We start from the raw sequence: 15,025 nt of genomic DNA, 5'->3' as shown, positions 1-15,025 counted from the left end.
TAAAAAATAATAAAAGGCAACATGCAAACTCAACGTATTTGGGAACTAACATCTCACAGCTCAAGCACGACAGTGTGAACCTCTGAAGCTACAGACTTCATCAACAATACTTCTTTAGACTACTGATGACCAAAACACCTAAACTTTTTAATTACTATACAGTATCTCATGCTTATTCAATTGCTCATATGCCAAGAAGACGTTCTTCACCAACCAGTAAGATGACATATATTTCATCTCTTGAAAAGATAATTCCTCTTCAGGAAAGGAAGTATAGCATTCAAGAGACCCCAACACATTAAAGCTGTGATCGCACTTGACGGAATCATATGGCTATCACATGTATATATTCCATGAATATCTAGTTTATAGAAAGAATGCTTTGAAGTACAATGGTTTATGTGATCCCCACAATACCCACATTAGGGAGGTAAAAGGAGCTTTCCACATTCTATAGGTGACAAAATAGTCACGGCGCACTTAAGTGACCAGCCCACGTTTACAAAGCTAGTAATAAGTGGAGCTGGCATTTGGATTCCAAAGTTGAATTTTCACATTGTTTTCTAGTACTAGGTAGGCAATATAAGTGCAATTTAAATGCCTTATGTTAGTACTGAAAAGAATAACATCAAAAATTGTTCAGATATCGAACTGAATCCATGTTGCAGTTGTCAGATAATACATGTGAGGGTATATCTGTGTATGTCTGTAGGGTAGGGAGGTAGGACAGCTCCTTGCTATCTTAGGATATTTAGTACCAGAGAAGTATTGCTTACAGTAAACTCACTTAAAATGGAACCAAACTAAATAGGAAGGGGTGGTGAGAGGGCAGATCAATTAACTGGGACTTCATATTGAAATTTTTTTTTTAATTATGACAACTTCATGCTATATTTAACAAAATATAGATTTGAATTCAGATGTGTACTAATTATTTAAAAATACAATGGATCAAATGTTAATTTTTGGTACAATTCCCCAACAAAATATTATATAGCATCAAAAGATACTCTTCTACATTTGCTGCAAAATCATAAATGGATCATTTCCCAAAGATTTCACAGTAGGGCTTCCCTGGTGGCGCAGCGGTTGAGAGTCCGCCTGCCGATGCAGGGGACACGGGTTCGTGCCCCGGTCCGGGAAGATCCCACATGCTGCGGAGCAGCTGAGCCCGTGAGCCATGGCCGCTGAGCCTGCGCGTCCGGAGCCTGTGCTCCGCAACGGGAGAGGCCACAACAGTGAGAGGCCCGCGTACCGCAAAAAAAAAAAAGATTTCACAGTGATACTTAGAGTAACATATCAAAATCTCCAAGGGGTCTCTTATTCCTTTGAAATCAAAATATCCTTTTAAAAGAATGTTTAAAATGTTGTAATGGATGTCATCATCCTTGTCTATTTTCTCTTTATTTCACTTGAGTTATTGTGAATCCTTCTGCTTCCTACCCAGCCTTACAAATTAAAGCCTTGAGCTATGACTACTCAGATTACAAAAACCGTCAGAATATCCAAATTAAACTTTTAGATTAAAAGCATCAAATGTTTTCATAAGTACATTGGGAAAAAAACATAAAATAGTGCATTATTTAGAATAATATTACTACTAAATTTATACCCAGTGATCAATATAATTCATCAAATTATATGCTGAAAATCTTCCTATTATTGATTTAAAATAAAACCAAAAGTATAAAACTTTCTAAGGCTAACTGTCTTTTCAATTCCACTGTAAGTAGGAAAAAAAATTTTTTAATCTAGTGTGATCAGAAAATTCAACAGTTACCCTGAACCAACCTGAATCCAAATATGCTAATAAAAATGAAGACATACATATAGTTTTTGACATACCCACGGAATCAGGAATGACACATGTTGGTGGAGAGTCCAGTGAACCCAAGGAGTGATTAATTCTAATCCACATTGTATAGCCGGATAATAGAAAGATTGGCTGAAATAGGCATTCATAAAAACCATCTCTCTGCAAGGGGCAATCTTTGGGTTCAGATATGGGATGAATAGATGGAACATCAGAACAGTAAAGGCTGCTCCTTAAAAGATACAAAAACAATCAATAAATATACAACACTGATGAAAGCAATATTTGAGAATTCTGCTTTGTTGTTTAAAATAGACAGTTTTTGCTCCATCTAAAAGTAGTTGTTCTTATTAGAAAGGCATTTTTGAATTCTCAGCTATATCACAATCTTTCCATGAAAAGAGAAAATAACCCTTCTTAAATATTTCACTAGACAGTAAGTGGGTATGCAAATGAAATAAATGGCAATGTTCTAACAGGGAGGTAGGGATCCAATTGGAGACAGAACTTACAACACTTTGGAAGCTACGCTAATATACCAAAGTGATCAAATTTTTAAAATAAAGATCACAAGTGGTAATGGGGAATTCCTGATATGGAAAGGAAGATAAATTCCTTGCACTTTAAATTCCACAAAACAAATTGAAAACATAATGATAGTAGATTGTAGCTTAATTGACATTGTCCTAATCTTTTCTAGTTCAAAGCAATATAATTAAAATAATATCAATTATTGACTTCTATATGGATCATATAGTCAGGTATATCACTTATTTTCTCAGAGAAGAAAATTAAGAAAATATTTTTTTATCACTACATCCCAATCAACACTCCACCTCAGAGAATACAAATCATTTCTCCTCTTCTTTGCAATAGCCCTTCTGCCATTATTTGCTTTAAATATGGTATTTAAGTGGCTAAAGTAGCAGTTACTGTTTCCATAAGAATGGGAGTAAGGAGGTTACAAGAAAATGAAAAATCTATAATTTTCATGTCTTTCATTTTCCATTTTTTGTGACTCCTTTTTCTTCCTATTTCCTCAAAATTACAACTGTTTGTGTGTATGTGTGTGTGTGTGTGTGTGTGTGTGTGAATCAGTGTGGTGGGTGGGGTTAAATGAGGAAGAGGGATGAAGAGTCATCTGTGCATAAAAAATAAGAACCATGATCTTGTACAGAAGCACACTAATAGTCCACTTGGAATCCAAAGGTTAGCATCATTATCGTCACAACAGATATAACCATTTATTGAATGTTTACCAGCAGAAATCATATCACTTAACTATAATTAAATAAAATGTCATTAATTCTCACAGAAACCCTGCAAGTCCTATTATTCATTCCATTTTACAGACAAGGAAACTGAGGCCTTAGAAAGGTTAAAAAAACTTGAACACATATATTCAGCTAGTTTCATGGTTCTTCTATAAATATTGGGAAGATAAATGAGTCCAAATGCTTATGGAATAGTTGTCCACAAACACCATTTTTAATGTGAAAATGCCATGGAAAGAAAGTAAAGACAGATTACAAAAGTAAAATGGTATGCCATGAATATTCTATTGATTTTAAAGTTCTCATATCAGGTAAGATGAAGACAGCTATGATTCCCATGTGAGAAACAAAGAAATTGCCTCATTTTTTTCTAATATTACTTAAGAATAGACTGGGAGCATTAGGAATAGGAATCAGAACACAGTATTTGAGGAAGTGGATTTGTTTTTCAAGCAGAAATTTTAGATTTTAAGAATAAATGAGCACAAGCTATACAAATTGAAAGTCCCAGTACAAACTGAGACAGGGTGTTTAAGAGTAGTACACACACTTGAAAACTACTAAAGAATGTTATAAAAATTGTCCTAATCAAGAGTGTTATTATTTTAGATAAAGGTCTCTGTAGAGAGAAGAATACTATAGGAAGACGATGACTTGAATTCTTTTCAAATCAGAGAATGGTTAAAAAAAAAAAAAGCCACGCAAATTACTCTTTACTAGAATTGTTTAATCCTTATTAAGTAAACAAAGTTATAGTTACCAAAGGGGAAAGGGCGGGGAGGGAGGGATAATTTAGGAGTTTGGGATTAACAGATACACAGTATTATATATATAATAGATAAACAACAAGGATTTACTATATAGCACAGAGAATTATATTCAGTATCTTATAATAACCTATAATGAAAAGAATTTGAAAAAGAATAGATACATATATATATATATATATAACTGAATCACTTTGCTGTACACCTGAAACTAACATAACATTGTAAATCAACTATATTTCAATTAAAAAATAATAATAATCTTACCTATTTCTAAAGACCATTCATATTATCTCTTACAATATCTGTACCACTACCTCCAACCTTTTTCTAAAACATTAATCTTCAGCAAATGATATGAGGCTTCTATAATCCTTGATATTCTCCTCTAGCTAATTCTCCAAGTCAAATTAAAATGTATAGACATTAATTTTTTGGATTTCATTTACTAACTAAAATGCAACTGTGAAGAATTAACTGATCATCAGAAAAAAATAATCTGAAGCAAAAACAAATTACAATCTTTTTGTGTGTGAATTTTTTCAAGAATCACCAATTTATTTAACCCTCTAAAAATATCCTAATTAAGAATATTCTACCTTCCTCTTTTGGGAATAAATCTACAAGACTACTGCTATGGTGATATTCTACAGGAGATGTTTATCTCACCATATCCACAGAAAAATAAAACAGCAAAAATATACATACCTCTGATACCTCAACTGCAAAGTGCTTCCCACAAGTGATTGGATTGCACTGGGTGACCATCTGCAAGTCATTTTAGTTAAGTACCCATCAGTTTCACATGATATATTGATATTGACATCTATTTAAAACACATTAAAATATTACTATAAAGCAAAAGCACCAAAACATTTTTAATGAAAATAAAATTTCCTTAACATCTTCAATGGGACTCTAAGATAGAGTCCATAATAAAAATGTATCTCATGGAATAAAATGAAGAAAATCCCGGAATTCTTACCAATCACATATAACTCAGCATAGCGATGGTGGCACTCATGCTCATTGCAGCAGTACACTGCGTCATAGGTGAACTTTCCTCGGGGTTTGGTTGCATTCAAATTAGGAAAAGTAACTTTGCTAACATGGTCACCCACAACATCATACTGGCTTTGGGGAATTTTCTCAGCTAAATTCATCCACCAAACAATCTTTTTTGAGGAAACTATCTTGTTTTCATTTTTATAGATGCAGTGAAAAGAAACGTTAGACCCAACGGTTGTCAGAATTTTAGGTGGAAAGTATATGACATCTGTAATGGGGAAAAAAAAGGTAGGATGTTAGATGAAGACAGAAAACATCACGTAAGCAACTGATACCATGTAAAAAAGATTCACAAGGCGTTCAGGATTATACTGCCCAAAATAAAATGAGTGCACTGAGAGACTGCAGAACTGTAGCTGCCTGTTCGTGTACAGTTAGTAAGTGTCCCAAGCATTCCCATTCCCAAGTGACTTGAGCCTCCATAAATGTCCTCAGTATTTTCTAAACACAGAGACTTATGCATTATAAAATATGTTTTAGACAGTAATTGTCACTTGCTAACTGATAGGCAGGAAATTAATGAAAATGAAATGTAGTCTAATTCCACAATGGTATGTCTTCCATCAGACTCTGCTTTCAGAATCAGTGAAGCTTAGCGCAAGTTCTTAAGTCAAATCCCTACAAAACAAAATCCTGAAAAATAAATGGTGATAGCCACTGTCTAGTTTGGATACATGAAAATTTCAAGTAAGCAGGTAGAGAAATAAGCTTTAAATAAGAAAACTTGTTAGGAAATGTAAAATCAATGATGCACCAGTAAACAAAGCAGGCAAAACTGTAAATACTGTTCTGTAGTATCATTTTAAGTTATTTAGTGCCAGTACCCTGTGGTTGAGGACAAGGGGAATCAGTATTTTTCTAAAATATCATTTTTAATGCCTATACACTATTCCATACTACTCTTTCAGTCTCCTATTGTTGGAAACATAGTTTGTCTCTATGTTTTATTAGAAACAATAAAAATAAATGAATGTTTACATAGGACGGAATTATTTCTGCCATAGTGTATTACAAAAACAGGGTATTTCAGTTGTACAATTTAAGGTAAGCTATTTTCTGCTGATAGAATATGAATATCTGTTTTCATACATATTTGGATTACCCTCAAAACAAGTCCAAAAAAACCTTGACTAGTTTTTATTATTTTTCTCTTTTCAGTAATAGCATGCTAAACTCCAATGCCTTTATATTTATAATCCATATAAGATATTTGCATCTTGTATGTCTACAGTCAAGCATAAACAGGAAAAAATTTATTTCTTTATTGTAAAATAAGGAAACAATAATGATTTTCTTCTCATGACCAAGTATCAATACCTTTACAGGATCTACATTAATAAATTTTATTAAAAAAGGAAATTCTATTGATAAATATTAGTGAATTACTCAAAAGAACATAAATCATGGATCAAAACATTTTAGATAAGTTATTTTAAAATGTGTTATCATAGCTCCAGAAAATAGCTTTTTTTTTTTAATTCTTGGAGAAGATTACCTATCTTTCTTTTTTTTTTTTTTGCTCTGCGCGGGCCTCTCACTGTTGTGGCCTCTCCCGTTGCGGAGCGCAGGCTCAGCGGCCATGGCTCACGGGCCCAGCCGCTCCGCGGCATGTGGGATCCTCCCGGCATGGGGCACGAACCCGTGTCCCCTGCATCGGCAGGCGGACCCTCAACCACTGCGCCACCAGGGAAGCCCCCTATCTTTCTTTAAGGACAAAATATTTTCTTTAACCTGATATAAGAGCTGCACAGGAAGTGTACAAATTATCTAATATCTGTTTCTCCTCTTCTTTCACAGCAACAAGAATGCAGCTAATAAAGGTACTACAAGAATTCAGCAATTCTAAAGTTGTTTTTAGTATGTAAATTGCAATATTCTTGTACTTTGTAAGTTCTGGGAAGGTCCTGAGTTTTCCTCTAAAAGCCCAAGATCTCCCAACAGCTATAGAGAAAGAACCTATCCAATTCACTTTAAAAGAATCCATAAGATGCGACTTCCCTGGCGGTCCAGTGGTTAAGACGCCACACTTCCAATGCAGGGGGCGTGGATTCCATCCCTGGTTGGGGAACTAAGGTCCCACATGGCGGGTGGCCAAAAAAAGAAACTAATTTTTTTTAAAAAAGACATAAGACCTACAAAATTAGAAAATAAAGGGATTCATACCCCATTTAAAAATAAATAAAAGAATCCGTAAGAATTCCTTGACTAGGAATAGTCAGTGCTTCATTAACTGTGAACTTGGTAGGTTCACTTTTAATATATTAATGAATAAAAAGTAGTAGTTACAAAGGTACTGAGAATTAGCATTCTGTCTGCAGTAATACATCAAGTAACCTCTATTTTTTTTTTAAAAAACAAACCCAAACTGTTTGAAAATGATAAGGTGGGTGTGCTAACTCATTCTAAACAAATTAACACCTCAATCTTACAGAATGTTTCTGTTTGGTGGATGCCGTTACAGCACCTATTAGTGAACAATGGAGGTGAATCTAATAATATTAGGTAACTAGACTTAAGGGAGAAGGATTCAAATCCCTTTACACAAGAACAGGAAGTCCCCGAGTTTGGAGACATACTTTGCTGTTGCACACCTTTCAGGGAATAAACCTCAAGTGTGGTCAGCACTGTGAAGTGCAGACATTGCAGCCAACGTAACTCAGCAAACCTAAACCTAAAAAACCTAAGCAGCACTAAAACCTCATTTACCAGGAATCATGAAGGAAATGAGGTGTTCCACTGAAATGCTCTATGTAATTAAGCTTACTGCTTACTAGCTTTAAGAATCAATTTTATTTTTTATTTATTATTTTTTGCGGTACGCGGGCCTCACACTGTTGTGGCCTCTCCCGCTGCGGAGCACAGGCTCCGGACGCACAGGCCCTGCGGCCATGGCTCACGGGCCCAGCCGCTCCGCGGCATGTGGGATCCTCCCGGACTGGGGCACGAACCCGTGTCCCCTGCATCGGCAGGCGGACTCTCAACCACTGCGCCCTAAGAATCAATTTTTAGTGCCACCAGAAATCTTGCATAATTATACATTTATGCACTTAATTGTTTTACTAGTGGTTACAAACATGAACTTTGGAATTAGGCTACTTTCTAACTGCATTAACTTTTACAAGTTATTTAACCCTATCTAACTCTCAATTTGTCTATGAAACAGGAATAACAGTACCTATCTCACAGGGCTGTTGAAAGGATAAAATGATAGTACGTGCAAAGCACTTAGAACAGTGCCTAAACACAGGAGGCACCCTATAATTGTCAATATTATTATTATTAATCAATAAGGAATTATCTATCTACTTCTACCTTTTATTTGTGATTTAATACGCATTACATCATTACAGTAGACAATACTGTGATAGAGAAATGTGCTTGGGAGATACTAAAATGTATAAGATTTTCTCCCCACTCTTGGTGTCCTAGTCTACTTTCTATTTGGCAAGTTTCTGTCTTTCCCTTAATAATCGCATAGTACCACTTAGTGGCATAGGAGCTATCCAAGTTTGTTAAATTAGTAAGCTTAACTTTACACTCATTGCTAAATCAACAAATTCTGCCCTTTGGAGCAGCCGTTTGCTCACTGTCTGGATTTATTCCTCACTCATTTTCAGGTTTTTCTGTATGGGATGTCTATAGTCACTAGAGGGACACACCTGTGTTGAATAAGTAAAAGGCTAGCTGTTAATGGTAATATTGTTGGATATTGCACAAGTTAAATGTGTTGAATATCTGCTGAGTGTTTTACATGGTACTTGCTATCTCCATATATCCATAATCAACCTGAGTGAGTTTGAGTAGGAATAATTTTTGCACATTTGACAGATCAGACAACTAGTCAAAGGACCATGAACTGCCTTCCTATAGTCACAACCTGGTTTGTGCCAGGGCTAGCACCATTAGACTCCTGGACCTCTATGTAAAATACTGCACCTCAACTCCACGAGGAAGCTGTGAATAAATTGCAGTTTTTCTGATGTTAAAGATACCTTTAAAAATATGAAAACTGGGGCTTTCTTGGTGGCACAGTGGTGAGAGTCCGCCTGCCGATGCAGGGGACATGGGTTTATGCCCCAGTCCGGGAAGATCCTACATGCCACGGAGCGGCTGGGCCCGTGAGCCATGGCTGCTGAGCCTGCGCGTCCGGAGCCTGTGCTCCGCAACGGGAGAGGCCACAACAGTGAGAGGCCCGCGTACCACAAAAAAAAAAAAAAGTTAATATGGTGTTCCTCCTTTAGGTTTACTGCCACAAAATTTAAGATGCATATAATATGCCAAAGGCAAATTCAAGAACCATATTCCCCTGTCAGTAGAAGTGACTCTTATAAAACCTACCTTGTGTGGTAAAGGTAAGGGGGGTGCTCCAGTCACTCCAGATTCCTGGGCCATCCAGTCTCTTGCTCCTCACCTGAACCTCATACGAAGACCCAGGAAGCACACTGTCTACTAGCAGAGATGTAGCTGAGACAATCTCATCAGCCTGTTAAATATTATGTGAAAACAGCAGAGCATCAGGTCGGTGTGAAACCTTTACCAAAACTGATCACAAGCAGGTCTCGACTAATCTCAAAGAATTAAAATCTTACAGAGTAGTTAGCTGGCCACAGTGGAATTTAAAAGAAATCAATAACCCAATAACAAATGTTTGACTGACAATAGTCAATAACATTTTAAATAGCCTGTAAGTCCAAGGCAAAAATCACAATGATAATCAGCATTTAACTGAACGATAATGAATGTTGACCTCTCAGAATTTGAGAGATACAGCTAAAGTCAGTGGGAAGCTTCAAGCCTCTGCTGACATCTGTAACACACACGGTAGAAGATGATGCACAGGGGTGGACAGAGAACTATAAGCATTCCTAGAGCAAAGTGTCACAGAAGGAGGGCATGAATAATTTTAAGGACCCAAGGCTGATGATCAGCTATAGTGAATCAAAATATCTAAGAGACCTAACTGCATGAAACAACCAATGATGTACTCCAAAGATATTGAACTCCCTGGCTCATTAAGACTGTGGAGCACTGCAGACTAAAAATGGCGAAAAGCATCAGAAATGCATTAAACAATTTCAGATCACCTGTAGTTAAAATCCTATTGTCTCCATTTTACAGATAAGAAAGCTAAAGCCCAGAGAAGCCTCAACTGCTTTTTCCATACATGACACTGGATTCTCATTCTGTTCTTTATGAATATAAAGTCTTAAAAAATTAGCCCAGATCTAAAAAGACAGGTTTTTACCTCTAAATTAGATAACAATTAGTTTCACAAATTACAGTGCCGAAGTCTTTGCATGGCCCACCAGGCTCTTTATGACCTCCTCCTCCCCTCCCCCTCTTTGATCATCCACTAATACTACTGCCCTCACTCACCACCCTGGCCTCCAGCTTCTCATCCAGCTTAGGGCCTCTGAATTGCTATTTTCCCTATTTAGACCCCAATTCTCCCAGATATCTACATCACCACTTCCTTCAAATCCCTGCTCAAATATCACCTTCTCAAGGAGAGCTTCCCCTACCTCCATTTAATATTTCAACCCACCCTCTCCCGCTAGCATTCCCAAGCTCCCCTCATCCTGTTCTACTACACAATGGATCCTGAGTTCTTGGCACCTAGTAGGCGCTCAATACTTACTGAAAGAATGAAAAAAGGATTTGACACACTATACATGTTTGTACTGCATGTAAAGAAATACATTGAGCAGTAAGAAAAAATAAGGATGACATGTAAAATCAGAAACCAGAGAAGGTCTTTACGTGAAAATATTATAGTTATGAATTCAATAATTCTGTATCTGAACTTCTTGTAGCCATTAGTTGTGCGTGTGTGTGTGTGTGTGTGTGTGTGTGGTGTTAATGAGAGGGAGAGGGAGAAGGAGAGTGAGAGGAAGGGTGAGAAGAAGAGAGAGAGAGAGAGAGAGAGAGAGAGAGAGAGAGACAGAGAATTAATTTAATATACATAAACTTTTGGAAAAGAAACTTTTCCTCGCAGTAAATTCTGGGAGGAATTTGTCATGCTCCTCAGAATATAACATGGATCTACATGTAAGACATATTGAGTAACATCAAACAATTTTTCTAAAATCATTTTATGGAAGATGCAGAAATGCTGTATATACGCTCATTTCTTATGCTGCTCTTGAATGAAAGCCAGTGGTATGACATTAAATTATGACTGATTCTGCTCCAGAAGCAGTATGCACATTTGGTATGCAGAGGTGTTCTGTATGGGATTGGGAGGGGGGTCTCACCTTTCCTTAATTGCTTCTCAACTTTTCATATTATTTACTAAAATATACTTACTTTTCTCATATTTTTTGGAGAATTCTCTGAATATTTCACTTGATATTGAAGTTGAAATGGTACCAATGTTGGGTTGGACCAAGAAATCTTTAAATTACCAGTATCTGTGATTTTCATACACAAACCTAATGGTGGATCAGGCTTCACTTAAGAAAAAAAAAACAACACTTTTAAGTCATGTCATTTTCATGATAATCATAAAGTGAAGTCAAAATGAGTTTTTAGCATATCCTATTCTGTCAACTAAAATGTCTTTATTCAAAGGCTACTTACAGAACCAAAATATTGGTTCTACTCCTGTACCTTACTATAGCAATCCATGTATCTTCATTTCCTTTTCCCTACATGGTAAAAACTATAAACCAGTAAATGATGTTATTTTGATAAATGTGAATTCCTGCTGTAAAAAAGCCTGCCTTACTTTATTTAACCTAGCTTTTGCTATGCTTATTTGAATCCTCCCCTGACAAAACCCACCGTTTTAGCAAATGACAAGTGGAAAAAGTATATTACAGAGCACTATTTGGAAAATGCATATAACTTTTGCATGCAAAAATCAATGCATATATTCATGCAAATTCATGTAAATATGCATGCAAATTCAGTATATTTATTACTTTTAAAATGCAACAAATCCAGATATACCCATTCAAATAGCCCAAACCATGCACAGCTTACACGCAGTAAACACAGCATTAGCAGGACCTGGCTTGTCACCAGAAATGGGGATGGAGTTTCTTATCCTAATGGGGTATTTAACTCAGTTTATAATTTCTGAGTTCATGTGTATATGTGTTTTTATGTACGCCTATGCATTTGTGTATATTCATACATGGAGATTTGTGTGTGTGTGGCTTTAAACATAGAATATAACCTTTAAATCATTTGTAGAAACAACGCAAACATCTTACGATAAAGGATTGATTGAATAAATCATGATTCATCCCTTTAAGGGAAATCTATACAGCCTTTAAAAATCATATTAGAGAATAATATTGAAAATGTTTAATACTGTTAGTTTTAAAAGTTTATTAAACAACATCTGTACTTGGATTCCTGATTTATTAAAATTTATAAATTAAAGGATATTTGTAAATACATATTAAATTAGAAATAAATGCCAAAATAGTAGATAATAAATGAACAAAATAATTTTCCTTCTTTGTGCATCTCTATGTTTTCAAGATTTTTGTGATTAACAGGAATTATTCATGAACACAGAAATCACCATTACATTGAAATATTTACTGACTTTTATTTTCAAGAAATAAAATGGCACATTCTTTACACATTCCATATTTTCATGAATTTAGTCATAGTATTTTTCTTTCCTTGAGTCAAAATTAATGAAGTTTTTACTTTCTGTGACATATTACAAATTTTAGTTACTTTAAAGCAGGTATATCTAAACCGTAAAGTCCAGAAACAACAGGTGAAATTCACTGAGTTATCGTGACCAATAAGACAGAAAACAAAGACACCAAACAGAAGTGAAATCATAAAATTATAAACTATTTTACATTTCCTATTTGCATACATATATGTCTTCATATTAGAAATCTAAAAATAAATCTTTCCCTGGACCCCCTATGTACTCAGTCCCAGACCTCATCTACCTGCTTCTTTCAGAGGAAAATTCCTCCAAAGAGCTGGCATACTCACTTTCTCCACTTTGCATCCCATTTTCCTGAGCAACCTATTCTGATCAGGTCTTTCTTCTCACTAGTCCACTGAAACTACTCTTACCAAGGTCACTACACTTTGCCAAATCCAATGTCAACTGTCTGATTCATTTTACTCCATCTCTCAGCAATATTCCTACTGCTTGTTCCGTGAGTAGCTGAAATACTTTTTTCACTTGGCTTCCAGGCCACCACACTCCTTTACTCCTCTTTTCTCTCTCATCATCCCTCAGTCTTTCTCTCACTGAACTCTAAATATGTGATCTCATACAATCCCATAAACATCTGTATGCTACAGACTCCCAAATATATATCTCCCCTGAACTCCAGGCTCATATATCCAACTACATACTCAACATCTCTTCGGTTTCTAATAAGCATCTCAAACATAGTATGCCACACACCTAATCGTCTCTAATATCCCCATCTCAGCATCTGGTACCACTATTCTGGTACCACCCAGGTCCAAGCCTAACTATTATCCTTGATTCCTCTCTGTCCTTCACACTCCATACCCAATCCACTAGAACGTTCAGTCAGCACCATCTCCTAAATAGATCCCAAGCCTGATCATTTCTTTACTTCTCCACTGCAACAACCCTAAGCCAATGGGACAATTCCAACAGCTTCCTATCTGATTCCTCTGCTTCTACTCTTGCAACTATCCTTCCTTCCTTCCTCATCAATTTCCTTCTTCACATGCAGCATAAATTTTAAACATAGGCATGCGTACACACGCACACATGCACACACACACCCTTGATCATATCACTCTCCTGGTTCAAATGCCTCCATTGCAATTAGAATAAAATCCAAAAGTTGTAACCCTGGTTTATGGTATGACCTGGACCCAGATGACTCTCTAACCGTATCTCTAAGTATTCTCCTACTTCATTCATTCCATGCAAAAGAGTCTTGTATTTGGTTCTTCCAACTTCCAAGCTCATTCCATCCCAGGAATTTTATGAGTGCTATTCTTCCTGCTTGGAGCACCTTTTGTTTTCGCATGGCTATCTCTTTTCTTTCAGCTTAAATGCTATCTTCTAAAAGAGGACATCTCTAACTGAAATAATAGCCCCTACACCTGACATTCTCCATCACACAACTTCTCTTATTTCTTTCATAGCACTTTTAAAAATATTATCACATATATCCCAATACGAGGCAAGATTTTTTCCCCAAAATTATCCGAAATAAGACAAAATCATTTTTAAGGTTCTTATAAAGTCTATCGCAGCAACTTCTCTTAACTACTTTACTTTTAAAAACAATTCAATGCTGGCTCTAAATATTTCTAAAAATCACCAGAGAGAACTGGTTTTAAAAACAGAAAATGATGATACTTTATAGATTTTGTATTTTTCCCTGTGGTATAACGTCATGACTGAATTCCTTGGATATCATTGTAATTACATTGTGGAGATCACAAATATATCCCTAGAGGACAAGTTATTTTAAAGTCCTAATGTTAAATATGATGTCATATGCAGATTCAAAAAGTGCTATTTCCTCAGTAACTTAGACAGAAGTGAAGGTAAAGCGGTGTGGGAAAGTGTGTCAGATACTTGGAAAAGTGGCTCTAGTGATGTCAAAAACAATGATGCAGAGATGCATATAAAGCGTTTGTATACAATCGTTTTAGGAAATGTAAATGTAAAATAGTAGCACCGTAAAATTATGTACCATATGTAATATATAATTTAATATACACATACAAAACTGAGTTAATAGTTTGTTAACATTCGCCTATATTATTCACACTGAATAACTCAATACACTGAATATATGTAATTATACATTCCAGTTGATCAAATAAATTTGGGGAATCTTTGCACTGAAAATATGGGCCTTTGCCTATTATTTGAGTTTTTCTTAAGGTCAGATTTGTACAGCAAATTATTTGTTTATGTTTTTACTGTTTCTCTCTGCCCACTACTGTCTGCCCCTGTTCTGTGAGGTATTCACCATTGTTTCCCCAGCTCCTAGGCCAGTGGCTGACACCCATGAGCCTCTAAGAAATGCTTACTGAAGGCATAAATTCAGGTAAAAACAAGCTTTCAATTATTTTCAGAAATAGTTATCCGAGATGTGAAAAAGTAATAACCAAGCAATAAA

At 35.9% G+C, this 15,025-nt stretch overlaps 1 protein-coding gene across 1 annotated transcript in view; it reads right to left on the bottom strand.

Annotated features, from left to right (window-relative positions):
• The window catches only part of LEPR (leptin receptor), a 103,844-nt gene that overhangs the window by 38,602 nt on the left and 50,217 nt on the right, over positions 1 to 15,025 (bottom strand). Inside the window, exons 8-12 of the mRNA XM_032610117.1 lie at positions 11,229 to 11,374; positions 9,261 to 9,405; positions 4,840 to 5,130; positions 4,563 to 4,680; positions 1,846 to 2,045 (exon numbers count right to left, since the gene is read on the bottom strand). Of these exons, the coding sequence (XP_032466008.1) occupies positions 1,846 to 2,045; positions 4,563 to 4,680; positions 4,840 to 5,130; positions 9,261 to 9,405; positions 11,229 to 11,374 (900 nt within the window). The remainder of the gene's footprint in view (positions 1 to 1,845; positions 2,046 to 4,562; positions 4,681 to 4,839; positions 5,131 to 9,260; positions 9,406 to 11,228; positions 11,375 to 15,025) is intronic.

Source organism: Phocoena sinus, chromosome 1 (genome assembly GCF_008692025.1).
Source record: "Phocoena sinus isolate mPhoSin1 chromosome 1, mPhoSin1.pri, whole genome shotgun sequence".
In the NCBI taxonomy this organism is placed as follows: domain Eukaryota; kingdom Metazoa; phylum Chordata; class Mammalia; order Artiodactyla; family Phocoenidae; genus Phocoena; species Phocoena sinus.
This window is presented reverse-complemented; position numbering and strand designations above follow the sequence as displayed.